This window comes from Hyaena hyaena, unplaced genomic scaffold, assembly GCF_003009895.1.
Source record: "Hyaena hyaena isolate Hyena2069 unplaced genomic scaffold, ASM300989v1 scaffold_54, whole genome shotgun sequence".
Classification (NCBI taxonomy): Eukaryota; Metazoa; Chordata; class Mammalia; order Carnivora; family Hyaenidae; genus Hyaena; species Hyaena hyaena.
In genome coordinates this window covers 3411284-3438790 of record NW_024080685.1, presented here as the reverse complement: position 1 = coordinate 3438790, position 27507 = coordinate 3411284, and the positions used below count along the sequence as shown (strand labels likewise).

At 41.9% G+C, this 27507-nt stretch overlaps 1 protein-coding gene across 1 annotated transcript in view; it reads right to left on the bottom strand.

The window, feature by feature from the left end:
* Window positions 1-4252: 4252 nt before the first annotated feature.
* The window catches only part of FAM47E (family with sequence similarity 47 member E), a 41392-nt gene continuing 18137 nt past the window's right edge, over window positions 4253-27507 (bottom strand). Inside the window, exons 6-8 of the mRNA XM_039230972.1 lie at window positions 23588-23743; window positions 12062-12139; window positions 4253-4631 (exon numbers count right to left, since the gene is read on the bottom strand). Of these exons, the coding sequence (XP_039086903.1) occupies window positions 4593-4631; window positions 12062-12139; window positions 23588-23743 (273 nt within the window). The 3' untranslated portion in view covers window positions 4253-4592. The remainder of the gene's footprint in view (window positions 4632-12061; window positions 12140-23587; window positions 23744-27507) is intronic.

The following is a 27507-nucleotide window of genomic DNA, read 5'->3' as shown; positions in this document are numbered from 1 at the left end:
CTATAACACGCAAAGGGGAAAAGGTAGTAGACACAATCTCCGATTCTTGCAATCTGTCATGCCAGCCTATACCACACACCCAACTTTTCACCAAGTGGAAACAGTTGAAATATTTGTAGTAAGGAGAGATTGAGGGGGGAGCTTGGGGGGGGGGGGAGAGAGACTCCCCTTCCCACCAGGTGCAAACTACTGCTGAAGAGAACATAGGTCAAAATTCTACAGAAAGATCTTTCCAAACCTTCCTATTCAAAGCCATGCCCTCAGCACCACCCTCGGCAGGCCTGGCACTTGCTATTCTCCATGTCACCCCTCACTGATCGTAGTCATATCATGCAGCACTGACCATATTATCTTCTTTGGTTACTCATTAATGGTGTGTTTCCCTTATACTAGAGTATAAGCTCATAGGGCTAGGGAATTTATAGGTTTTTTTCTCACGTTCTATAGAGTACCTCAAGTTTACAAGGTAGAGGCTCTAACTATATAGTTTTTTGAATAAATGAACGAATGAATATCAGTGTTGGTGAAGCACTAGAGCATAATACCAAATTATTGGAGGTAAATGTTCAGAACAAAATTTTTTAAATTTTTAAAATATTTATTTATATTTGAGAGAGAGAGCAGGGGAGGGGTAGAGAGAGAAAGGGAGACACAGAATCTGAGGCAGTCTCCAAGGCTCTGAGCTGTCAGCACAGAGCCCAATGCAGGGCCCAAATCCATGAGCTGTGAGACTATGATTTGAGCCAAAGTCGGATGCCCAATTGACTGAGCCACTCAAGTGCCCCAGAACAAAAATATTTTTAAAAACCGACCATCATCAGGGCACCTGGGTGGCTCAGTCAGTTGAGCATTGGACTCTTGATTTGGGATTAGATCGTGGTATCATAGTGATGTGATTAAGCTCCACATTGGACTCTGCGCTGGGTGTGAGGCTGCGTGAGATTCTCTCTCCCCATCTCCCTCCCTCCCTCTGGCCCTCTCCCCACTTCCACTCTCTCTAAAATAAAAAATGAAGAACTGACCATTATCTGCTTAGGAGGCAGTGAGGCGGGTTAGAAGAGGACAGACCTAAGCAGAACCATGGTGAGGAAAAGTTTGGGGTAACCACTATGCCCTGTTTCTTCTACCTCTTTTCAGTATCACTTTTAACTACTTCCTGATCCCGCCCACCTGCCCGACCAAGGCACTGTCAGTACTGCTGTCTGTTAACATGTGTCATCTAGAAAGTTGTGTCACCACTACTTTGGAGTGAATTTGCTTGCTTTTTCAGTAAACCCAGAGGGAGAACAAATTAGAAGAATGATTTCTAATGGAGGAATTTCCAAAACTGAGTGCCTACCTGGGAAGAGTAGGGCCCCTCCAGCTCTCCACACCAGAGGCACAGGACAGCTTTTCTGCTAACAAAGGAAGAAGGTCCTGTGAAGGCACCATTGCCATAGGAGAAAAACAGGCTAAGTCACAAAGAAATACAACAGATGTGGCGCTTGGGTGGCTCAGCCGATTAAGCGTCTAACTTGGGCTCAGGTCATGATCTCATGATTCATGGGTTCGAGCCCCGCATCAGTCTCTGTGCTGACAGCCCAGAGCCTGGAGCCTGCTTCAGATTCTGTGTCTCCCTCTCTCTCTGCCCGTCACCCACTCATTCATATTCTCTCACTCTCTCTCTCTCAAAAATAAATAAACATTAAAAAAAGAACAAAGAAATACAACAGAATAAAAATCATTTCTTTTTTTAAATGGTTATTTTTGAAAGAGCACACGCCCAAGTGGGGGAGGGGCAGAGAGGGGCAGAGACAGAAGATCCAAAGCAGGCTCTGTGCTGACAGCAGAAAGCCCAATGCAGGGTTCGAACTCATGAACTGTGAGATCATGACCTGGGCCAAAGTTGGACGCTTAACCAACTGAGTCTATCCAGGCATCCCCAAAATCATTTCTTAAATGGTAAGGGTCTCCAGTAATAAAAGAAACACAAATTAAAACAAGATACCATTTTTTGTCTGGAAAATTGGCAAAGATAGTTTTTTTAAGACAAAATTTAATGTTGGCAAAGATGCTGAGGAAAAGGCACTCATATTCAACTTGTGAAAGTGGGGGAAGATGTAAAATTTGGGGAGGTCAATTTAGCACTATATATCCAAAACCTTAAAAAAAAAAAACAATAAAACAGAATAAATAAGCAAGTGTGTGTGTGTGTGTGTGTGTGTGTGTGTGTGTGTGTGTGAATTGACACAGCAATTCAATTTGGGGGATTTTGAGTGACTAGAAGCTGGGGATGCTGCTCACCACCCCACAATGCACAAGCAGCCCCTCACGACAAAGAATAATCTTGTCCAGAATATCAGTAGTGCTAAGGTTGGGAAACTCTGCCCTAGACCATGTCATCCAAGAGAAAGCAAGAAGGAAGCACAATACCTTTTATGACAGAGTCTTAGAAATCACACACCACTGCTTCTGCAACATTATATTCATTAGAAGTAAGTACAAGAAGAGAATTAAACTCTGCCTTTTGAAGAAAAGAGTATCGAAGAATTTGTGGACATAATTTAAGCCCAGCACAGTGTGTCCTCCAGCCACAAATGATTAACATTCCCCTCCTCTCAGATGCAAAATATACTTATCCCATTATTAAACACTCTCCCCCACCCCCCACCCCTTTTAGACCAAGTTGGCAGTGCTTATGCCAATACAGTTCTTCAGAACACTTTGCAGTCTCCTATGAATCTTACTGAGGTCCACACCACAAACCTACACATCTCTTCAAGATGATCCTTTCTCTACCTTGAGATTCTGCTGAAAAACATCCCTTCAGTTTCTTGGAAGTTCTATTGTTTTAGTGAGAGAATTTGTGAGGCAACTTTAACAATTTTAATAAGTCTTTTGTCTGACTGAAAGGTACTGGGAGGGGGGGACACCTGGGTGGCTCAGTCAGTTGAGTGTCCAACTCTTGGTTTCAGCTCAGGTCATGATCCCAGGGTCGTGGGATCAAGCCCTGTGTCAGGCTCCACACTGGGCATGGAGCCTCCTTGAGATTCTCTCTCTCTCTCTCTCTCTCTCTCTCTCTTTCTCTCTCTCCCCCCCCCATCTTCCTCTGCCCCTCTCCTCCACTTATGCTCGCCCTCTCTCTCTTTCTCTAAAATAAAAAATAATGTGGGGCACCTGGGTGACTCAGTCGGTTGAGTGTCCAACTCTTGGTTTCAGATCAGGTCATGATCTTACAGTTTCATGGGTTTGAGCCCCACGTCAGGCTCTGTGCTGCCAGCTCAGAGCCTGCTTAGGATTTTCTCTCTTTTTCTCTCTCTCTGCCTTCCCCCACTTGCACTGTCTCTATCTCTCTCAAATAATAAATAAACCTTAAAATAAAATAATAATTTTTTTTTCAAAAATGAAAGGTACTCAAAAGAATCACCTTTGATCTTTCTGAGGTTTTACCAACGGTTTTAATAATTACATCCTTGGATTCATCTTTAGACCATATTTTCATGGAAGTGTCCTTTTGGATTTGATCTTTGCTACAAATCATTTCTAAATTTAAACATCATTTGTCATCTGAGAGGCTAGGAATTTTCAAAACCATAAAGTGCTGGTTCCATTTTGTTTAGCTGTCCTTATTCCAGCTTATCTATCTCCTCTTGCATTTTACTATAAGCAGCAAGAAGCAGTATCTTCAGTACCTTCAACACTCTGATAAATACCTCCTTAGTTATATCACCCAGTTTGTTAGGTACCTTTTTTACTTTCTATGTTACTTTGGGTGACAGTGTGGTGAAAATCCCCGCTATTATATAACAAGGAGACCATTTCTCCCCATTTCCAAGGTGTTTACCTCGTTTTCCTGCAAGTCTTCACTCACAGCCTCCTCAAAGCCCATGAGACTTCTGCTAACCGTTTCTTCAAAGCTCTTCAAGCTTTCACTAATGCTGTCCTCAGACTTCTTCCTGGTTTCACACACTGCCCAGTCCTGCTTCCTTCCAATATCCTACTTTGAGGCATTAAAATCTATATTGTTCTGGGGCATCTGGGGGGTGCAGTTGGTTAAGCATTCGAATTCAGCTCAAGTCATAAACTCACGGTTTGTGAGTTCGAGCTCCATGTGGGCCTCCGTGCTAGTAGCTCAGAGCCTGGAGCCTGCTTTTGGATTCCGTGTCTCCCTCTCTCTCTGTCCCCCCTCCCCTCTCTCTCTCAGAGATAAATAAACGTTAAGAAAATGAATTTAAAATTTTTAATCTATATTGTTCATCTATTCGCTGCATAACAAATAATCCCTAAACATAATAGCTTAACACAAGAATCATTGGAGTAGTTTTTATGGGTCAAGAATTCAGAAGCAACTTAGTTGGGTACTTGTGGCTCAGCATCTTCCACGTGGCTGCAGTCAGGATGTCAGTAGGGCTTCCAGTATCATCTGAAGTCTTCATGGGGCTGGAGGATCCACTTCCAAGATTGTTTATTCACATGGCTGTTTGCAGAATTTTCCATGGGGGCCTTTCCATAGGTAGGATGGGTGTCCTCACAACATAGCAGCTAGTCTCTCCCAGAGCAAAGGATCCAAGTGAGAACAAGGAGGAAGCTGCAATGTCTTTTATGATTTAGTCTCAGGAATCACCCATCATCATTTCTCCCACATTTTCCTGCTAAAAACCAAGTGTAGATACAGCCCACACTCAGGGAAACAGAGTTACACATCATATTTTGAAGGGAAGAACATCAAGTAATTTGTGGACATTTTAAAAATAAACACAGACACCCCCCCCCAATCAGAAACTCCTTAAAGGACTTTCTCAAGGAATTTCATGCATTGCAGCTATTAAACTGAGAGAGAAAGAGGGGGGCAAATGGACCCTTTGAATGAGTTGAATTAAAATATCATTTGAATTCACAGCTTTGCCAGATCCCATTTGTGAAGATAAAGCACTGCTTGGGAAAGAGTGAGACCCTCAATGCTGAAATGTGAATACATGGGAAGATTCAGACGGCTTCTAGTTCCCCCAAATCCCCAAGCCTATGGAAATACACCACTCAGATCTCTTGCTGCATGGTGTATAACTGACTGACACCAGGCTGATGCCCACCCTTGCGCTGAGGCTATGCTCTCTGGGGCTGCTCCCAACCAATGATGGAGTGCACGGAAGCATTCTGGCAAGATGTAAGAATCCGCCTTTTGGCAGCTTTTACTTGAAGACTCCCCAGTGGCCTGGCCAAATCGTTATTTGAGTTGTGCTGCAGTTCAAGATTCTTCCTGCCCCAATCCCTCTTCCTTCCCTCTCTCCTTCCGCAGGCATCACACATGCACTATGATCTAAAGGCTCTTCCCATGTTCTCCTGCTTCCTCTCCCAGGAAATCTTTCACTTCAAATCCCATTTTGCCATCTGCTCCTTGCAGACAGAAGCTAACACAGCCTTCCTTGTCAGACAGATGCTCTCTACTCCCCTGTGTGTAAAATTTTTCCCACCTTGCACAAGGGCTCTATAATGACCTTTGTGGAAATAATCAGGAAGGAGATTGGTGTAGCTGATTGTCTACATTCTCCACCCCTAACACCTTTCATAGCTTTAATCCTCACATCAGTAATGTGCTAGAGACTCTTTATCAGATCACAAAAGTCAATTAATAAATTCTCAGGAATTTAGTGAGCTGGTTGGTAAACACAGTCATTATTAAAATGCAAATATACTTACGACTAAATAAATTACATTAACGGGGTTCCTGGGTGGCTCAGTTAAGCCTCCAACTCTTGATTTCGGCTCAGGTCATAATCTCATGGTTCGTGAGTTCGAGCCCACACTGGGCTCTGTGCTGACAGGGCAGAGCCTGCTTAGAATTCCCTCTCTCCCTCCCTCTCTCTGCCCCTACCCTGTTTGCACTCTCCTTCTCTCTCCCTCAAAATAAATAAATAAACTTAATAAAATGTTTTTAATAATAAATTACACTAACAACAAAGGTAATAACTCAAAACCATATCACTTTCTAGTTGTTAACAAACTTTTGTTGGTATCTATGCTCTTGAAGTTAGTTACATCTCTTATATCTGGGTGTTGGAAATGAAATATAATGGTGCACTAGCCTTCTCTTTGGAAGTTGAAGGCCAGATTTAGATGTGCTGTTTCAGCTCCTGTCCTCAGTAATCTGAGAGGTTGCCAGCTTTGAGTGCAGCCGGCAGCAAGAGGCTTGTGGTTGGTCCAGGAATCTCTGCTCTCTGATCCAATGAATCCAGTGCACTTGAAACACCTGTGGCAGACAAGGCTGCAGAACAGAGCTTTGGCACATCCAGAAAGGCTAAGCAGAGCACAGGCCCCCCGGGATTACTGCAGCCTGGCCATGAACTCTGTGGCATATAACTGTTCTCCTTTTGAGAGACCAATCTTGGTTTGTTGCTAGGCACTGATAAATATGGGGGTCTGATCATGAGCCATTAAGTAACCAAGCGACTGGTGCCCATTGTAAACTTGGGGTCATCTGATCCACCAAGCCGTAAAGTCAGCTAACATTTAGTGTGCGCACATGCTGTGCCAGGCTCTCTTATAAGCACTTTACTCATAACATTTCCTTTCATCTTCATCAAAATTCTGGGAGGCAGTTCTGTTATTATTGCTATTATCCCTATGTTAGCTGAGAAAACTAACACGGAGGGAGGATAAGTGATTTGCCCCCCAGTTATAGAGCTCATAAGTAAGTAGCAGAGCTTGATGTGAACCTAGGCCCTCTGGCTCCAAAGTCCATGTGTTTAATTACCAAATTATATTGCTTCTCATGATCAGGTGGAAGTTTTCTGTATGGGATTGGGCTTGAGCAGAAACTGAAGACACAACAAGTTGTATGGAGTGCCCAGTCCTCTCACACGGCCACTCTTCCTCAGTCTACACATGTGACCTAGGGATGTTCTCCACGACCAGGTCTCTGAACAGACAACCTGCACAATACGATCGTAGTAGCCGCAAGTGGACGCCACAACACTAAAGCCCAGCTCCAGGCTGGCCCTCAAGAACAACTGGGGAGAATTTCCCAGGAGGGGGAATGTTTAAAGTTTCATCCTGTTGACCACTTTGTCTGAAACGAGAAACGGCCTAAGGTGCATATGTCACCTGTACCGGTCAGTAGCTGAGGATTTAGCTCAGCAGCCAGACTGGGAAGGACCACAAATGCAAGGCTGCTGGTGACAAAGATGCTCGGGGGAGGAGGTATTCGGGAGATCTCTCAGAATGGATCCTTGAGAGTATAAGGATATTTGGTTTTTTGTGAATCCCCATCAAAGGTCTCCACTGTGGAGGAAGCGCTCAATAACCAGGCGAAAAGGCTTACCTAGCCTTTGCCCTTCGGCCCACTTCTTTCCCCAGACACTTCAGCGTTGCCTGGTGATCTCATGAACAACATAGGCATGGAGGCAGAAGTGCAGACTGTACATGGGTTTCAGCAACTTGGACTTTCCCCTCACCAAGGCTGATCTGGCTTCTGCCTCTGTTGAATATGTAGTTGTCCAGCAATTAAAACTAAATCTGAGTGCCTGATATGAGTTAGGCATGAATGTAACAAAGCCAGGAGCAGTGTGGCCAGGAAAAGAAATCAATTCTCTCCAGACCACCACTGCCGACACCACTTGTTGCTCAGCACCTGACTGTCAGAATCCCAGCCCTGATTGCCCAAATCCTGCCCCGGCCTGTCTCATCGAACTGGATTCCTCCTCTGCTGGACGTGTGGGAGGAACAGCTAGCCCTCTGTTGCTCTTGTGGGCTACCAAACATGTGGGCATGTGTGATGAGTTGAAAACATCCAGGAAGTCTGAGAAAAGTAGCCTAACTGGAATAGCTACATTTTCTGATTTGGATTTGTTTTCCTTTTTAACAAGCCTCTGCCTACACCAGCACTCATAGATGTATGGAATGTCTATTCGCTGCTATGGAATTCCATCCAACACCGGTTCTCACTAAGTAACTAATTTTACAGGAGTGGGCTGACACTCTGGGGTTCATGCTTCTGTCATGTACACCATCACCCTAAAGTCTGGCCTCACAGAAGGCATGGCAAAGACTCATTTATGGCATGATTGCTATGTAGTCAGTACAACATACAGATGATTGAGATGAAATCACAACAGTCCTGAGGATGAAAGGTCATCGCCCAGAAATTTTGTATGTGAAGACAGATGCAGTAACTCACACAACTTTGGGACTCAATATGCTTTTAATAAATTCCTTTTTTGATTAAATTCTACAGAGTGGGTTTCCTAGAGAAAGATCTAGAAGGATATGTTCCAATGAGTTAAGAGTGGTTATTGCTGACTCTATAGGAATTAGTCACATTTTCTATATTATTTTTGTTAGTTTATATTTTCTGATTTTCCTAGCATGAGCGTTAACATTTTTAACAAAGAATAATTTTTTGAAAATTAATTTAAAAACATGTATCATTTTGAGGGGTGCCTGGGTGGCTCAGTTGGTTAAGCATCCAACTCTAGATTTCTGCTCAAGTCATGATTTCACAGTTTGTGAGATCAAGCCCCATGATGAGCTCTGCACTGATAGTGAAGAGCCTGCTTGAGATTCTTTCCCTCTCCTTCTGTCCTTCACTCGCACATGTGCTCGCTGGCTCTCTCTCTTTCTCTCTCTCTCTCTAAAAATATATGAATAAACATTTTTAATTAAAAACATAGAAAGATATATCATCATGAGTCACCATTAAACTTTATGACTTATGACATTTATTGTCAAAACTAACATGCCTAAAAAGGGAAAAACTTCAGTAAGCTTAATTCAAAATTAAAGAAAATAATATTCTAAAAAAGAATAAAGGAGGTGTTCACTCAAAACCAAGGAAAATAATACTATTGGAAAATGCAATAGAGTAATTCTGCTTTTACTTATGGTTTTATTTATTATTTACAAATGGTTGATATACCTATGTAATAATATTGACAATGCTACAAAAATGTGAAAAGACTATATCAACTGTGAAGATCTCACAGTTGATATGATACGTAAGATATTGATTAATGGAAGCAGACAGCCATTGTGAAATGTTTGTAAGTATTAAGTCTGAAATTTATGGATGTTGCCAAGTCAAAGTTGTACATCCATGGGCCACTCATAAATTGTATTTAAGGTTTAAAATGAGGTAGAGAGGGGCGCCTGGGTGGCTTAGTTGGTTAAGCGTCTGACTTTCGCTTAGGTCATGATCTCATGGTTCGTGGGTTCGAGCCCCGCGTTGGGCTCTGTGCTGACTGCCAGCTCAGAGCCTGGAGCCTGTTTCAGTCTGTGACTCCCTCTCTCTCTGACCCTCCCCTACTCACGCTGTCTCTCTCTCTGTCTCTCTCCTAGAAATAAATAAAACATTAAAAATAAAATAAAATAAAATGAGGTAGAGAAATAGCCAAGTATGTAATAAATAAAATCGATCTAATCATATTCCCAAGATTCTTTGATGCTTGTGTTATTTTATAGAAGTCTTATTACACTCACATTAATGTTCCTTCCTGATGTACATCTTCTCAAGGAACTTTAAAAAAAAAAAAAAGATGAGTAAACTTTCATTAGATTGGGAAACAAAAATTGTACAGCCCTGCCCACAACCACTACCATATACAAATTCACAACCTCACACTCTGGCATATATCCTGGTACTCAAATCTCATGTTGGTAACTGGCCATGATAGATGTGGGACTTTGGAAGGTAGTTGCGCCATGTCAGAAATACCGAAATCTAATTCCCATGTGTTCTGTGCCCAAGTCCAGCCCAGCTCAGCTCAGCTCAGCTCAGCAAAGCCCTGTGCTGCTCATCCCTTCTATTAAAAACCTGGGGCCCGTCTGTGTAGTAGCCAGAATGAAGCCAAGAGTAATGAACAGAGTAGATAATCCAGCAGCAGATGCTAGAATGTGTATAAAGTACCTATGCTCATGTAACATATATGAATGTGTGTGTACAGTGTACACAGACCTTATGGGGAATAAAAAGAGAATGAATATTTATATTAATGACATATATATAAAATAGATATAGTAAAATACATTCCTTCCTCTCTTTTAGTTGAAAGTTTATTGATGAAATAGACAATAGAGGATGTAAAAATAAAGGAAGAAAATATGTTCCAGGGTTTTGAATGACAGGGGTTCTCAGAAGACTCAGCTATGTCAGGGGCATCATCTCTCTTTAGTTAATGCAGCTAAAAAGTTTAGTCAGTGTGTCAGGCAGGCTTCTTTTTGCCCAAAATTGAACTAAATGTTCGTCAACAAAATGAATTAAACCAACAGGGGACAAATCAAAATTTTTTTTAAAAAGTATTCTGCCACTAAAAATATTATGACAGAACTGAGTTATTATAATGGCAAACAAGGATTATATATAGTATATATATATAAGCAAGGATTATATATAATCCTTGGCAAGAGGAATACATATGTGGGTGGGTATGTGTATATATATATATGATGTGTGTATATATATATACACACACATCACATTTATATATATATCACATAATTATACTTGTGCTTAAATATATTTATATATGCTATAAAATATATAATATGTGCAATTATGTAATCATATAAAATATTATCAACATACGTATTTCATACATGTAAGTATGTAAATGTATACTTATGTGACCCTCACATACAGATTAGGCAGCTATAAGTACAAAAATATATATAAGCATGGTAAATATATCTCACAGGCCTATTATTGATGCTCAAAACTAAAGGAGATATTTCATTCCAGTTCTGTAATGGAGACTTTTCACCCTTCTCCCCTCACACTCTGGACTTTCCCTCACATTTAGCTTTGAAACCAGTCTATATCTGAGTTTTGTCAACACATTTATTTGCCAGTAAGTACAAGCTATTGTTAGTTCTATCATTCATGGGAAAAAATATATCCAGTGTCCCATTTCCCAGCTTCCTGACCATCTTGGCTGCACGGTGTCCTAAAGACCCATGGGATATGCACACAGAGGTTCCTGGGTAAATGCATAACTTAACAGCTATGACGTTAGCAGCACGGCTAGCTGCTTTCTCACTGTGGTGACAGAGCTGGTCTGGACACAGAACTCTACACTCTGAGGCCCTCCTGCTAACAATGGTCCTCTCTGCCAACCTGCTGCCCCATCCATATTGCACATGGTTTTCCAAGAGTGTCCGCTCCACGTGGGAGGCAGCTGGGGCTAGACTTACAACTTAAGAAAGGGGAAACTAGATGAGGGGTAAGAGAAACTAGGGAAAAATACGAAGATACTGGTGGGCCCTGGGAAGTGAACTTTTGCCCTAGTCTGTTTCCATACAAGGCTGATCCACACAGGCTAATTCCTATTGTGAATCTCAACTCCATTTTGTCCTGACCCAAGTCACAGCTCTCTGTCCTTAGACATGGAAGCAAAAGACACTTGAGGACTTCCTAGAGACTTCAGACTATTTGACTATATTTGACGAACAGTCAGAGTTTGCAAGGTGCATGGCCTGCAAATAGACCCTTTCCTCTTTGCCCCCATTAAGGCCAAACTCAAGGCAGGTAAGTCAGCAGGGAGACAGCACCTCTGACAGCAGAAACCAAATAGGTAGAATAAAAAAAGCAAAAGTCAAATCCTATCTCTGGGCCTTTGTCTAGGAAAAAGCATGCCCTTCCTTCCAGGAACCTAAGCCCTGGTATGAGAGGTACTATTGACCCCTGAACAATATGACAGGAGTTGGGGCACCAACCCCTACTCAGCTGAAAATTTGTGTATAAGTTTTGACTCCCCAAAGACTTTACTAATAGCTTCCTGTTGACCAGAAGCCTTATGGATAACATAAACAGTTGATTAACATAAATCTTTTGTCATATATATTATATACTGTCTTCTTCCATTAAAGTAAGCTAAAGAAAAAATGTTATTAAGAACATCATAAGGAAGAGAAAATATGTTTACAGTATCATACTATATTTATCGAAAAAAATTCATGTGTAAGTAGACCTGCACAGTTTAAGCCTGTGTTGTTCAAGAGTCAACTGCATTTTGCTTTTGAGAGGGTGCTGACTCTGCCCCATCAACAACCATGAGCCCCTCAGCAAGTCTTTCTGAAATGATCCTTTACTCACACTTGGCATTCTGTAGCCCCTTCTTAGAATGAAATCCTTAAAAGCAGTTGTTCCATGAAGGTCTGCTAGTAACTCCTCCTAAAAGAGGATCCACATAAAAAAAAAAAAAAAAGTCAGCTGTCAGAAGCTTGATTCCATCCTTGTTCAAATTGAAAGCATTTAGCTCTTTATGAAGTACCTTATTTTAAATCACTTCCTCCTCATCTGGGAGTAGATGTGTGGATAACGTTCTCCAATCAGTGAATATAAAGGCTTTCAAAAGATGTCCAACTTTCTCTCCTTTCCCTACTCTTTTCTTACCCTTGTATTAAAGATAAGCAATACACTTTATCAATTTGACAATTATTACTCAAGATGTCTGGAATTTAACCTATTTGAGATTAACAAATGTGATACTATGATTTTCATTTTTATCTTTTTTGATGTTCATTTATTTATTTTGAGAGAGAGAGAGCACATGTGCAAGCAGCAGAGAGGCAGAGAGAGAGAGAGAGTCTCAAGTAGTCTCTGTACTGTCAGCAGAGTCTGATGTGGGGCTCAATCCCATGAACCGAGAGATTGTGACCTGAGCCGAAATCAAGAATCAGACACTTAACCAACTGAGCCACCCAGGCACAATACTGTGATTTTCTTCTTTTTGTGTTATGATTTTTTAAAATTTATTTTTTAATTTACATCCATATTATTTAGCATATCATGCAATAATGATTTCAGGAGTAGATTCCAGTGATCCATCCCCTATGTATAACACCCAGTGCTCATCCCAACAAGTGTCCTTCTTGCTGCCTCTTACCTATTTAGCCCAACCCCCCACCCACAACCTTTCAAGCAACCTTCAGTTTGTTCTCTGTATTTAAGAGCCTCTTATGTTTTGTCCCTCTTGTTTTTATACTATTTTTGCTTCCTTTCCCTTATGTTCATATGCTTTGTATCTTAAATTCCTCATATGAGTGAAGTCATATATTTGTCTTTCTCTGACTGAGTGACATTGCTTAGCATAATAACCTCTAGTCCATCTACATAGTTGCAAATGGCAAGATTTCATTATTTTTGATAACTGAGTAATACTCCATTGGATTATTAATAAGAAATATATATTTGGTCTTCTTCCTATTCCTGGCTCAGAGCTCCTAAAACCACTGCAATTTCCAAGTGATAAGAGCCACAAAGACAAAAGGAGAGTGTTTTGTTCTTCATAACTAGCCCCTTTTAATTACAACAGAGTTTATGTTAATGAAGTGATTTTTGGAAAGCCCCTCAATAGCCCTAGGATGGGGTCTGGTTGCCAGAGGAAACAACCAGGTGTTGGAACTTTGGGCTCCACCCTGCAATCTCTGGCTGAATTGATCTCTGATGACCAGTGATTTAATCAACCACTCCTACTTATGAAAGCCTCTATAAAAAAACCAAAGGGTATAAGGTTCAGAGAAATTGCAGGCTGGTAAGCATGTGGGGATTTTGGGAGGGTGGTGTGCCTGGCTAGGGCACAGAAGCTCGGCCCCCTTCTACATATACCTTGCTTTGCGCATCTGGCTATTCCTGAGTTATATTCTTTTATAATAATCTTTTATTATAACCTATAATCTGGTAAGTAAGCTGTTTTCCTGAGTTCTTTGAGCAGATGATAGAACCTGAAGAGGAGGTGTGGGAACTCCTAATGTACAGCTGGGTGGTCAGAAGCACAGGTGATAATCTGAATTTGCGATTGTGAGGCCGGTGTTGTGAGGCCAATGTTGTGAGACTGAGCCCTTAACCTGTGGGGTTTGGTGCTAACTACAGGTAGATAGTGTCAGAATTGAATTAAATTGTAGGACACCCAGCTGATGTCTGGAGAATCAGAGAATTGTTTGGTGTGGGGGGAAAAAAACTGGACACATTTGGTGACTGGAACTGAGAGGAAGAAACAGGAGTGTTTTGCCCACTAGGCAGATATCCACAATTTTCAGAGCTGTTTAAAAAGAGCAACAGGTCCAACACAGAGTCACTTCTGTTAAGCCCCACCCAGATTTAACACCTAACCTCACTGTTATTTCAGCCTCTCGCAGGAGTGGGATTTTAAGCCAGTCAGTCTGAAATTTCCTGATGAGCACTAGTGAGGTACTGTGCTTAAGGACCCCAGCCCCTCCCTCTAAGGAAGGTGACCTTACCTAAAACAATCCTTGCCCTTTTTTTTTTGCTAATAACTTCCTTATCCCACCCCATTTCTGCCCATAAAAGCCTTCCATTTTGTGTAAGTCCTTGGAGCACACTTCTGTCTGTTAGATGGGATGCTGCTCAATTCATGACCATTGAATAAAGGCAAGTAGATCTTCAAATTAGCTTCATTGAATTTTTGTTCTCTGACAGTTTGGTGGCAGCAAGGGGACCAAAGGAGACTTCCAGTGGCTTTGAGGAACAACAAGAAACAGGAGTGGTGCCTGAGAACACTTCGTAGTCTTGCTGCTTCTGAGGGCCATTGGTCACTTCCTCTCAGTTCTGAGCTCCACTCCCTGCATCAAGCTGCTGATTTAACTGTTTTCCCCAGTTCCCTTCCACTGGAAAGCCCAGCCCTTGGTTCTATCACCAGATCCATGTCGGGAACCGCTTGGTGGCAGCTCTAGTTCCCCATTTGTTTGGAATCATTCTGCAGTCCCTATTCTTTTGAGGTTGCTGGTTCAATCCTTCTTCTAATCTCCACATTCCACAAGGGAACTGCTGGTGGTTACAGGCCAGAGTTGGACTGAGTCCAACTTAAAAACCAGACTTGGTCTGATTTCGGATTGGACTGGGTCCAACTTTGGCTTGTCTGGCTCCGACTTGGGCTGGATGGGTCCCATGGGAGGCCTCAGGTATTAAGTATTAAATAAGGCCTAGTTGCTAATAATAATCTCAGAAGCCAGGCTGAAAAGTTTGGTGGGCTGAGGTTGAGCATTTAAAGAATGTTAAAGTACTTACCATTCCAAGAAGACTCCTGTGATAGATAATCTGAGTATCAGTTTAGCTCCAAGAAACCCAAAGGCCTACTAGCTAAAAGAGAGGGGGTCCTTCATATCCAGAGATCCACCTCGCCACATTCTTATCTATTTTATGTCTGAGAACTATGGTCCTAGAAACTGCAGGTGTCTAGCAAAGTGGCAAAATTTTTCTAAAAAGAACCCAGAGTAACAATGGCCATTATGAGGAACATTCCAATTAGATAAGATCACTTATTTTAAAAGTGCTCTTGAAAGGGATGCCTGGATGGCTCAGTTGGTTAAGCATCCAACTCTTGATTTCGGTTCAGTCATGATCTCACAGTCCTAAGATCAAGCCCTGTGTCAGGCTCTGTACTTAACAAATGGAGCCTGCTTGGGATCCTCTCTCCATCTCTCTCTCTGCCTCTTCCCAGCTCATGGTCTCTCTCTCTTTCTCTCTCTCTCTCTCTCAAAATAAATAAACATTTTTTAAAGGGAAATAAGAAATGCACTTGAGAGCAAGTGGGTCTCAAGTTAAACACACAGAATGGGATGTTTACTTTAATTGGTATGCAGAAGTCTCCAAAAGTTTGAAGATTCCAAAATAGCCTCATTAAAAGACTTGGTTACAAAAAGCCAATGAAAAATTAAAGACACAAGAGGTATGGAGAACAAAAGACCACAGGACTGCTATAACTCCTACTGTTCCCCCACCCTTTTTCACTTGAGAACACAGGTTTTATTAATCCTCTGTCTGAACATCCTTTCCACTCTGAAGAGACTATCGGACACTTACTTTTTAAAGTAAAACTACCCAGGGGTACCTGAGTGGCTCAGTCAGTTAAGGGTCCAACTCTTGATCTCAGCTCAGGCCATGATCTCACAGATCAAGTCCCACATCAGGCTCCACACTGACAGCTTGGAGCCTGCTTGGGATTCTCTCTCCCTCTCTCACCCCTCTCCTGCTCACATTCTCCCTGTCCCTCTGGCTCTCTCTCTCTCACATACTCTCTCTCTCTCAAGTAAATAAATAAACTTTAAAAAACAAATAAAATTAAAATTAAATAAAACCACCAAGGTTACAAATGAACCTCTCAGGTATCTTTTACCCCTTGGTCAAAGACTGAACTAATGGCTGTAATTAAAGAATTTCCTAGAGGCTCCTGGGTGGCTCAGTTGGTTAAGCATCCGACTTTGGCTCAGGTCATGTTCTCAGAGTTTGTGGGTTCAAGCTCCATGTCGAGCTCTGTGTCGACAGCTAGTTCAGAGCCTGGAGCCTGCTTCAGATTCTGTGTCTCCCTCTCTCTCTGACCCTCCTCTGCTCATGCTGTCTCTATCTCTCTCTCAAAAATAAATAAAACATTAAGAAAAAAAAGAACAAGAAAAAGAAATTCCTAAACCTAGGGAGGAAACCTGAAAGTTTTTATAAGAATCTGAGTCCTTATCTGTGCCTATGACCCCAGGCTTCCATGTCTTTATCACCATGTCCACATGTTGGTAGGACATGGTGAAGCCCAAAAATGGATACAGTAAGCAAGACAGCAAAACTCCACAGATGATATTTGAGCTCTTTGGTCTTCAACATCTCAGGGACTAGAAAAAGCTCACAAAATAGCAGCTGAGCTGTTACACATTCCTAAGTGTAACAAAACCTCTCCCTAAATTACCTCAATAACCATTAAAGCCTGAGGCCGTACAAGGCCTCAAACCCATAGAAGACCCAATTGCCCAGGGCTAATCATTCCCTGTACCAGTTCCTGCAACAGCCGTCCAATCTTGCCTGTCTAGAAACCTAATGGACCAGATGCTGAGTTTTCCAGGATTTGAGGGCTATTAATAAGACATTTATTCCCCATCTCCCAGTCATTCCAAACCTGAACACCCTCTGTCACAAGTTCTACCAGACTCAAAATGGTCCACTACCGGGGACCTCTGTTTAGCCTTTTTCAACATCCTTGGAGACCCCAATAGCCAGTATCTATTTGCCTTACTTGGAGAGTCATGTCTCAAGAGTTCACTGAGGCTCTTTCTCACCTCTCTAGAGCACTTCTCTGAGATTTAAGCACACTCCAGTTCCCCAGGAAATCAGCCCTTTTGCAATATGTAGATGACCTCTTGTTATGCTCAGCTACCAAAGAGGAATCCATAAATGAGTCCATTTATTAGCTACAGCAGTTAGCTGAAAAGGGACACAAAGTCTCTAAGAAAAAATTATAATTATCTCTAGACACTGTTCATTACCTGGGTCATTATCTAAGCCTTGAAGAAATTCAGCTGTCTCCCGAAAGAATTAAGCTAATCCAGGAATTTCCTACACCCACAACTAGGTGACAGATTTGTGGTGATCAGGCTTGACTGGTTATTGCGGCCTATGGGCTCCTAAATTTTCTCTATTAGCTACCCCACTCTAGGAACTGACTACAATTTCCGTCCCTGAATACTTTCCTTGGGAAGACAAAGAGGAGCCGACTTTTAGGAGACTAAAACAAGCACCTTAAGAACTGCCTGCCTCGGGGCCACCTAACTATTCAAAACCTTTCATCGTATTTGTGCAGGAGAGGGATAATCAGGCCCTGGGAACACTCATACAAAATCATGGTAATAAGGGTTATTTGCCTATTACCTCGTACAGTACACAACCTGATTGAATTGCTCATGCCTACCCAGCCATCTTAAGGCTACAGTCACAACTGCAAAGCAAGGGAAACCTTCATCAGATTTGACCCTGGGAAATGACATTTATTTGTGAAGTCCATCCACTGTCCAAAGTCTTCTTAACTCAGAATTGACTCAACATTTCTTGCAAGTAGACTAACTTCCTATGAGATATTTCTGCTTTCACCACCCAATCTGTGTCTTAAACTGTGCAATGCCTTTGGGGAGCCTGGGTGGCTCAGTCAGTTAAGCTTCTGACTCTTGATTTCTGCTCAGGTCGTGATCCTCCAGTTCATGGGATCAAGCCCCATATCAGGCTGACAGCACAGAGCCTAATCGGGATTATCTCTCCCTTTTTATCTTCCCCTTCCCTGCTCACAGTTTCTCTCTCTCTCTCTCTCTCTCTCTCAAAATAAATAAATAAACTTAAAAAAAGCTATTAAATTTGCAAAACCCTTAGTCCTGCTACATTACTACCTCTACCTGAGGAAGGCGAGTCCATGACCACAAGGTACTAATGTCCCATTTTGTGATACTGTGTCCTGATTGATAAGATATTCCTTTACTCCTGACCTAACCTTTGTGATGGGTCATACTGTAGAAATAAAAAAGGGATTTCCAGGCTGGCTGTGCTATTACTACCCAATATGACCCGCCTGAAAGAAGAAACCCAAGCTACATCCATGCCACAAGCAGACCTCCATGCCCTGACCAGAGTACGTCAATTATCAGATGGACAGACTTAATATTTATACTGATAGCCAGTATGCCTTGGGGGTTGTCCATGATTCAAGGATGCTACAGAAACAAAGGGGCTTTCTGATGTCCTCTGGGGCTCAGTCAAAAATGGGCAACAAGTGAATGATCTTCTTACTGCTATCCTCTCACCTCCTGAAATTGCTGTCATCAAAATTGAGGCTCACACTGAAAGACTGAACCTGAGTGTCAGGTAAATGCCCCAGCCAACTTTCATGCAAAGGCAACAGCAAAAAATCTATAAAGATTTTGGCAAATATAGATGAAATCCATTCTGCAAAAAAAAAAAAAAAAATGACCCCTCATTGCCAGATTTTTGCCATCCTGATGTCCATGTAACATGGCAATAGTCTGCTCCTGAGTCAGAAATTGAGATGGGTAAACTGTAAATTAAATGAACAGTTGGGGCCCTGGGAACCCCAAGATCACTGCTTGGTTCTTCCTGGTTCCCTGACAAACCCCACTTTTTGGTTTTTGCATTACTAAACTCACCATACAGCATTTAAGATGATCTCAAATTATGAATTGACATTGGAGGAGAGACTTCCATAAAACTGCAAAAAGAGTCTGCAGCAGGGTCTGATCTGCCAAGTCCATAATCCTAGAAAAACTATTTGTCTTCAAAGGCCTCCTCCCTCTGGACCCTTTGAAACCTGAAGGTGGACTTCATTCAACTGTCACTTTGTGTGGGTTGTCGGTATGTTCTTGTCACTGCACTTGTGTGTTCTGGATTGGCTGAAGCTTTCCCCTGCTGCCAGGGTGATGCCCTCACGGTGGCAAAGACACAGTCAGAGAAGGTGTTTCCATCTGGGGTAGAGCTTCCACAGTCTCCAGTGATCAAGTACCCATTGCCAAGTCCACATTTTACTTGCCAAATCATATGAGGCTCAATGAAAACCTCACAAACTTTTTGGAATTATCATTGTCTTTATCACCTTGACTCATCAGGCACCATTGGGAGAACTAATGGGATCCCCAAACTTAAAATTTCTAAACTTGCTGAAATCATTGGACTTCCCTGGCTGAAGGTATTGCCTTTGGTCTTCCTGACTGTGTGAAGCACCCCTTTTGGGAAACTCCGCAGGATATGGTCACCAGGTTGTATAAACAACCTTCTGCTGATCCCTTTTTGCCTCGTGCTAGTAGGACCAGGACCATACTGTCTTTACTTATGCTTAAGCATATCATCAACAGATTAAAGAAGACTTCCCTGATCCCAATCACGGGATCCTGTTGGTCACAGTCTAGAGCCTGGTGATTGGGTATTCTAGAAGCATCATTAGAGGAAGATAACCCTTGAGCCACATTAGAAGGGGTCTTACCAAGTATTTCTGACCACTGACACTACTACAAAGCTAGAGGGCATTGAGCCCTGGACACACTTCTCACAGCTGAAGAAGCCTCCACTTGAAATCTGGTCATATACAGATGCTGGAGACCCCTGAATCACATTGATGAGGACGAGAAGTATCTGGCACCAAAGTAGACGGCTTCTACCCAAAACACTGATAACATTTCATACTTTGACTAAACATGAAACCCCTTCTTCTTCTATTTCTTTTCATTACTCTAACATTGGCCAGGAAAGATAATTCCATCATCTGTCTCTCCCAGTCCATTACTAAGGGAGGCAAACTTTCATATTTGTCAAACTCGATTTGTCATGATGCAAGAGACCCACTGGTCCTCTCTGTGACCAATTTCTCTTATATTCCCAGTGTCACCACAAATGACAGACAACCCCTGCTTATAAGCAGACACATTTACCTATGTGAATCTTCGTACATTTGCATCCCCACATTCCCATGATTATCAAGATCAGATCTATCCCCACTCACCGAGAGATCTCAGCAGCAGCACCGATCTTTAAAGCACTTAGGATGACTTTTTATTTCAGGCTAGGCAATTCTCTTCCCATATGCTCTAAAAACCTGACTGACCTCTGGTTTAGGAACAAATACAAAGGAGACTATGATCAGAGACTTCTCCTTAACTCTTGGAGACACTGCAGATTCCATTGCTAAGGCACGAGCTGCCCAGCAAAGATCTGTAGAATCTCTGGCCAAAGTTGTTCTTGATAACAGGATTAGCTTTTAGCTGAGCAAGGAGGTGTCCGTGCTGTGGACAACACCACATGCTGCACCTGGATTAACACTTCTGGGGAAGCTGAAACTCCGTTACATAATATCACTGAGCAAGCCACTTGGCTTCAAAGGGTGAGTCTTACTACTAGGTCATTCTCTGATTAGTCTCAGGAATCATGGCTCCAAAGAGCACTTCAAACATTGGGAATTATCCTGCTTAGAGTTTTCATAATAATCTCCCTGGTGTGTTCCATTCTCTCAAAAGCTTGAAATGCATGTTTGTAGCTGCTAATCACCAAGCAAACAATCTCCCTAAGGCTGGAGCATCAAAAAAGGGACAAAAAGAATGATTGATTAAAAACTTGTGAGCCTGAAGTCATGACCTGTGAACACCACAGAGATTCATGAAAAAAGCAGGATCCGGCAAAGCGTTGAGAAGTACAGAGTGCTAGCTGAGAGTGGCACTAGTACCTTACATTTTGATCACACCTCTCAGTTTGGCTGACAGTTTCATGAAAAGGAAGGGCATTGTTAAAAAGAAACAAATGGAGGGGTGCCTTGGTGGCTCCGTTAAACATCCCACTCTTGATCCCGGCTCAGGTCTTGATCTCACTGTTTGTGAGATTGAGCCCTGCTTTGTCTGACAGTGCATAGCCTGTTTGAGATTCTCTCCCTCTCTCTCTGCCCTTCCCCTGCTCACTCTTGCTCTCTCTCTCTCTCTCTCTCTCTCAAAATAAACAAATAAACTTAAAAAAAAAAAAGAAGAAGAAGCAAATGCAGTCACTTACGTTAAGTGCCACTAAGATTTAATGCCTAATCTGATTGCAGTTTCAGCCTCTCCCAGGAGTGAGATTTTTAACTCATTAGTCTGAAATTTCCAGATCAGCACTAGTGAGGTACTCTGCACAAGACCCCTGCCCTTCTGCCTTAGAAAAGTGACCTTGCCAGAACAATCTTTTCTTTTGCTGATAATAAAAGCAGGATCTGGCAAAGCTGTCCTTGACCCACCCCATTTCTGCCTATAAAAGCCTTCCATTTTATACAACTGTTTGCAGCACCCTTCTATTTGTTACACGCGATACTGCCCAATTCACGAGTCATTGACTAGAGCCAGTTACGCCTTGTAAATATCCTTGGTTGACTTAAAGTTCAAAGGGCATGATACTCAGAAAAGACTTGATCCAGTCCCAACATCTTTGGGGCATTCATGTTATCTTTTGGGTTTTACCTTTCATTTATTTGCATTTTAAAATTGGATGGATAAGTTTATGTCATTGTAATTCAGTTCTTTAAAGCCATTTCAACTTCCAAATGAACTCAGTCAAGAACACACCAAAGTTCCCAGCAAGAGAGCCACATCCTCACAGTGATTGTCCCCTATCAGCATCTTATTGCCCCTGTGTCTCACGAATTCACATGTCATAGTCAAGTGGCATCAACTAAAGTTAACAGGGAAATTCACTCTTTAGGAAGGACAAAGGTGTGACTTGTAAAAATCATTAGACAACAATCCCATTGTTTTGACTCCTTCCTATGTCTCAGCTACCTGATAAACAATCTTTTACTATAATACATAACCGTATTTCCAAAATTTAAACCTTACTTCTTTTTCATGAGCTGACTGTCACCATTTTGGTAAACATCTTTACTCGTGTTCACCATCAAAATGGAATAATTGTGTAAAATTCCTTATGCCTTTAAGAGTTAGCCTTTAAGAATATATTTCTAAAAAGAGAACTTTTAGACACCTTCAAACAAAAGTTTTGCATCTATTTTTTTTTGTTGCAATATTTGATTCATTGAGAATTATTCATTCATTCATTGATTTGTGTTTTGTTATTTTTTAAAGTGCAACTGGAATAGTTTTATGTTATGTAATGAATTCACATAAACCTAGATACTTTGCTCAGAAAACCATACATCAAGAAATTGTACTGAACATTATTTATATTACTTTTTGGCTTCTATAATCATCTTGTGCTTATAAATTTGTGCCATGCCTTACATGTGAAAAATAAGAATTTCATACTCACTTCTAGAAAAGATAAAAGTGACTATCATTCCTGCCTCAGCTTTCCAATCTAAAGGAGACAATCAATGAGTGATTGCTGAATAAATGAGTCAGCACATCTGTATAGCATTTTGTTTTGAAGTGTTTTCATCATTATCTGGGAGAAGTTCTGGACCTGTCTTAAAAGAGAAGGGGTCACAGGGGCGCCTGGGTGGCTTAGTCGGTTGAGCGTCCGACTTTCGCTTGGGTCATGATCTCGCGGTTCGTGGGTTCGAGCCCCGCGTCGGGCTCTGTGCTGACGGCCAGCTCGGAGCCTGGAGCCTGTTTTAGAGTCTGTGACTCCCTCTCTCTCTGACCCTCCCCTGCTCACGCTCGCTCGCTCTCTCTCCTAGAAATAAATAAAACACATTAAAAAAAAAAAAAAGAGAAGGGGTCACAAATATTCTTATCAGAGTTTTGTTCAAGTGTCCTGTCACTATTTCCAAATTTCCAGGACTACAATGAGTATCTTCTGTCTGGTAGGCATGCACACAAGGCCGGGCAGGCACAGAGTTTATCTGCAGTAAAATTAGAGCACATCCTCATTATGTGCGCCTGTTGCTTTGCAATGTCAGTCAGTGCTTATTAACCTTTGCCCCTTTTCTATCAGACAGGCCCTGCAACTTTGGGAATTGCATAAAGAAGTTTCCTCAATGCAGTTGTGAACACTTTAACATTCACCCATTGGTGACAAAAAGCCAGCTTCACATGTATTTACTCAAAGAGAACCCGTGAGATTATATCCATTCTGAGTACTGGGGTGGTCCTACCAGGTCACACCACCCTTTGAGCAGCCAATTTACCCACAGAATTCCTTGTTCCAAGAATGCTAGGAATATGATGAATGGTTGCCCCATCTTTAGAGACATTGTGTCTATCATAAAGCCAGGAGATTTCAAGACTTACTTACTACACATACAATGTGTTCAATATGCAAGTTATGTTCCACCCAGAACTCTCACTTCAACATGAGATGGCAGCTGTACTATGATAATCTTTAGATCAGATGATCATGTCTCAGCACATGATCAGACATGAACAGACATACCTGTTCCTGCAGCTGCTTTTTAAGATTCTCATCTTGAGCTTTACATGAGACCTTGGGGTCAACCAAAGGTTCATCTGCTCTCTGTTTTTTCCACAAGTTGGTGTCCAGGTACCATGCTCCATACCTCATCTTCACACGCTTTGGTTTATAAGGATTCTGTAGAAAATAACAATTCCCAATTTTATTAGGTTTTTTTAATGTTTGTCATTTCAATAAGTCTAAGATTTAGCTTATGAAAGCAGTAACATTTTTTTAAGTTTATTTATTTTGAGAGAGAGTGGGGGAGGGGGTGGCAGAGAGCAGGAGAGAGAGAATCCCAAGCAGGCTCTTTGGTGTCAGCACAGAGCCTGACATGGGGCTCAATCTCATGAATCATGAGATCATGACCTGAGCAGAAATCAAGAATCAGATGCTTGACCAACTGAGCCACCCAGGTACCCTGAAAGCAGTAGTGTTTATTCTTCGCTTAGGGTTGATCCTTGCCAAAGTATTTTAGAAAGTTTTGGTATGCTTTGACTTACAAAGGTATCATGAAAATTTCACAATTGAGAAAATAATGTAATGGTTAAGCATAACCTTTGCATTTAGACAAACCCAGCTTTAAATCCCTACTTAGTAGCTATGAGTCTATGGGCAAATTAGTTAATTCTTCATCTATAGAATGAAGATAATAGTATCCATCCAAAGGGTTGTAGGAAACATTAAAAGAAAAAAATATGTAAAGCAGCTAGAAATCATATAAAAATCACATATTTCACTGAAGGGGTAATGACCTTAAACAATACTCAGTCAGCTACTCAGTCAACCAAAATAGTGAGTTATAGACTTACTATGAGCCCAATACTGTGCTCAACCTTATAAATGCTTTACTACTTTTGATCAAAATGCTGTCCAACAACAGCAACAACAAAATTGCTATCTACCACCAATTTCTTGCCTCCGGTTGGAAGAGAAAAGAGGAGAAAGAATAGATGTCATTCCTTTCTTTCTCTCATTCCTCGGTAGTGCAGGAAGGATGTAAAGAGATCTGTTGGATCATAGCCTGACAGTGTGGATGCAATAGCCACACTGTCTCATCACAAAAGGAGGTCTAACTCTTGACTAAGACAAAGATGAAACCACAAAGATTCTGCACCTCTCTCTTCTCACTCACGTTTAAACCTGAGGCGGAATGTGTGGGTCATTCTAGAATCAGGTCAGATTATGTATCTGAAGCAGAGAGGACAGGACAGCTCAGAGGGAGAGGAAATGCCTTCTCAGAGCTGGATGCAGCACTTGGATCCTTTCACTTCAAGCATACTGTTGAAAAATTGCAACCACCTCACAACACTTCTTGTCTCCCTTCCCTGTCTCCTGTCTCTTAACTGCATATCACCATTTCATATGCTATATAGTCTTCTCATTGCTTGTCTCGTAAGCCTCAGAGATTGCTCCCAGATACAACCCTCTGGGCACGTAGAGCAATACTTACGACATAATAGGTGCTCAATAAATATTTGTTGAATGAAAATTGGGTTGCTCAAGTTTGGCATCACTGACACTTGGAGCTGAATAGTCCCTTGTTGTGGGGTCGGGGAGGGAGCCACCCTGTGCATTGTAGGAACGTAGGCAGCTTCTCTGGCCTCTACTCACTAGATGCCAGTAGCACTGCCTCCCCCAAATTGTGACAATGAAAAATATCCACACGTGGTCAAATATCCCCAGGGGGTAGGGTGGAAAGGGGGGCGAAATCACCCTCAACTGAGCATCACTGACTAAAACAAACGCAAGAAGGAGAGAGAAGAAAAAAGAAAGGAAGGGATGAAATCCATAGTACAGATCTGAGTTCTGAAGTATGTTATGCTGTTGGGTGACTGTTCATCACTCAAGACTCAGCACATGCATGATTTCTTCTGTGAGTCCTTAACTGGCCCCCTCACCCCGTGCTTGGTGGAATTGATGACTTCTTCCCATGTCTTCAATGAACCATGACAGCACGCCATGATAGTCCATCATTTGCCTGCTGACCCGATGGGGCTATAAACTCCTCAAGTGTGGGAAACAGACCTTCGTGTCAGCTTTGTTTGCTCCCAGCACTTTTGAGCACACAAGCAGATAACCAGAAATGTTTGTGGAAGGACTGTACACACATGGAAGGATTAAACCCAGGGGAAAGAGAGATGTGTTGTCACAGAGGCATGGACTGCTGGGAGAGGTCAAGAGTAAAAATAATGTCAACCACGGGACCTGAAATATCTCCACAGAAAATCTGGGACATAACCCAGGTCTAAAGGAAGATGTAAGAAGGTAGATGTGTGTGAAGGGCACTTCAGACTGAGAATATTGTGAGCAACAGTAAAGTAGTAGGAAAGCTCCGAGTTTTAAAGACCAAAGAGGAGTGTAGCAGGCCTGAAAGTATGTGGGCTAAAACAGAAAGATGGGGATTTCCACTTCCGGGAGAGGGACCAGGTTTACCCCCCTACGTGCTACTAGAAAACAGAAATAAATATAAATATGATTATAAATATAAAGGCTTATAAGACACTGGACACCAAAGAGCAAGTACAGGGATCCCTGACAAATAAGAAATAGGCAAGACAGGTCCCACAATTGTCCCAGCTCACTGTCTTGAGTGACCTTCCAGGCCACAGCGCAGACAGACTCTCAAGAGTTGAGGGGATAGAACTGAAAGTCCAGACCAAGGCGGTTACATTTTGCAGCAGAGTAACAGAAGTGAGAACTGCATAGAGAGGGAACTCCAGAGATTTGCAGAGGGTCTCTCTCAGCAAATGTATGGGGGAGGAAACGACCTGAGGCACAGGGACAGAACCAACAAAAGGATTAGAAAAACAGTACCCGGCATGTACACAGAGACAGGGACCATGCCTGTTCCCTTCTGAGACCCCTAAAGATTCACAGGACACTGGGTAGAACAGACTGAAGGGTCTTCCCTCAGTGTAGAGAATTAGCCACAGACTGAACATCACTTCTATCCTTCCTAACAAATTTTAAAAGCCAAGACCCAAAAGGATCAAACATTTCCAAATAACTTTAACTACATCCCAGAACAAAACTCGAGTTTATAATAAAAATACCCTACCTCAATTAGGTAAATTCCACAGTGTCTGGCATCGACTAAAAGAATCACGAGGCATACAGAGAGGCAAGAATACATGATCCGTAATGAGGAGATAAACCAAGTCATGGCAACTCTCACGGAACTGACACAGATGTTAGAAGGGGCAGACAAGATCAAAAACAGTTATTATAACTGCATTTCACATGTGTAATATTAAGGAGAGACATGGAAATGGTTTTTTAAACACTCAAGCCAGACTTCTTGAAATGAAAACTGTAATATATGAGATGAAAAATACACTAGACAGGATCAAAGGCCGATTAGACAGAGAAAAAGAATGAAAACTGAACAGAAAACAAAAAACCCTGCACAGAGCAGCAGTGAGCTGGGAGGCCACTCCATGCAGCCTAATTACCCATAATTGGAGTCCTTGGAGGGGGGAGGGGGAGACAAAAAAATGTTTGAAGAAATAATGGTCAAAACTTTTCCAAATTTGATGAAAACTATACATCCATGTATTGAAGAGTCTCAACAAACCCCAAGCACAAGAAATATACACCAAGGTGTGTATAATAATCACACTACCCACAACCAGTGACAAAGAGAACATCTTTAAAGTCGCCAAGGAAGGTCATACATCCGGAAAGACAAAGACAAGGAAGGCATAAGATTTCTCATCAGAAACAACACAACCAAGGCAGTAGAACACCATCTTTAAAGTACTGAAAACAAATAAAAAACTGTGAACCTATACCCACAAAAATACCTTTTAGAAGGAAGGCAGAATAAGGGTATTTTCAGACATACAAAAGCTGAAGGGCTTAATCACCAGCAGATCTATACTAGAAGCAGAGTTAAAGGA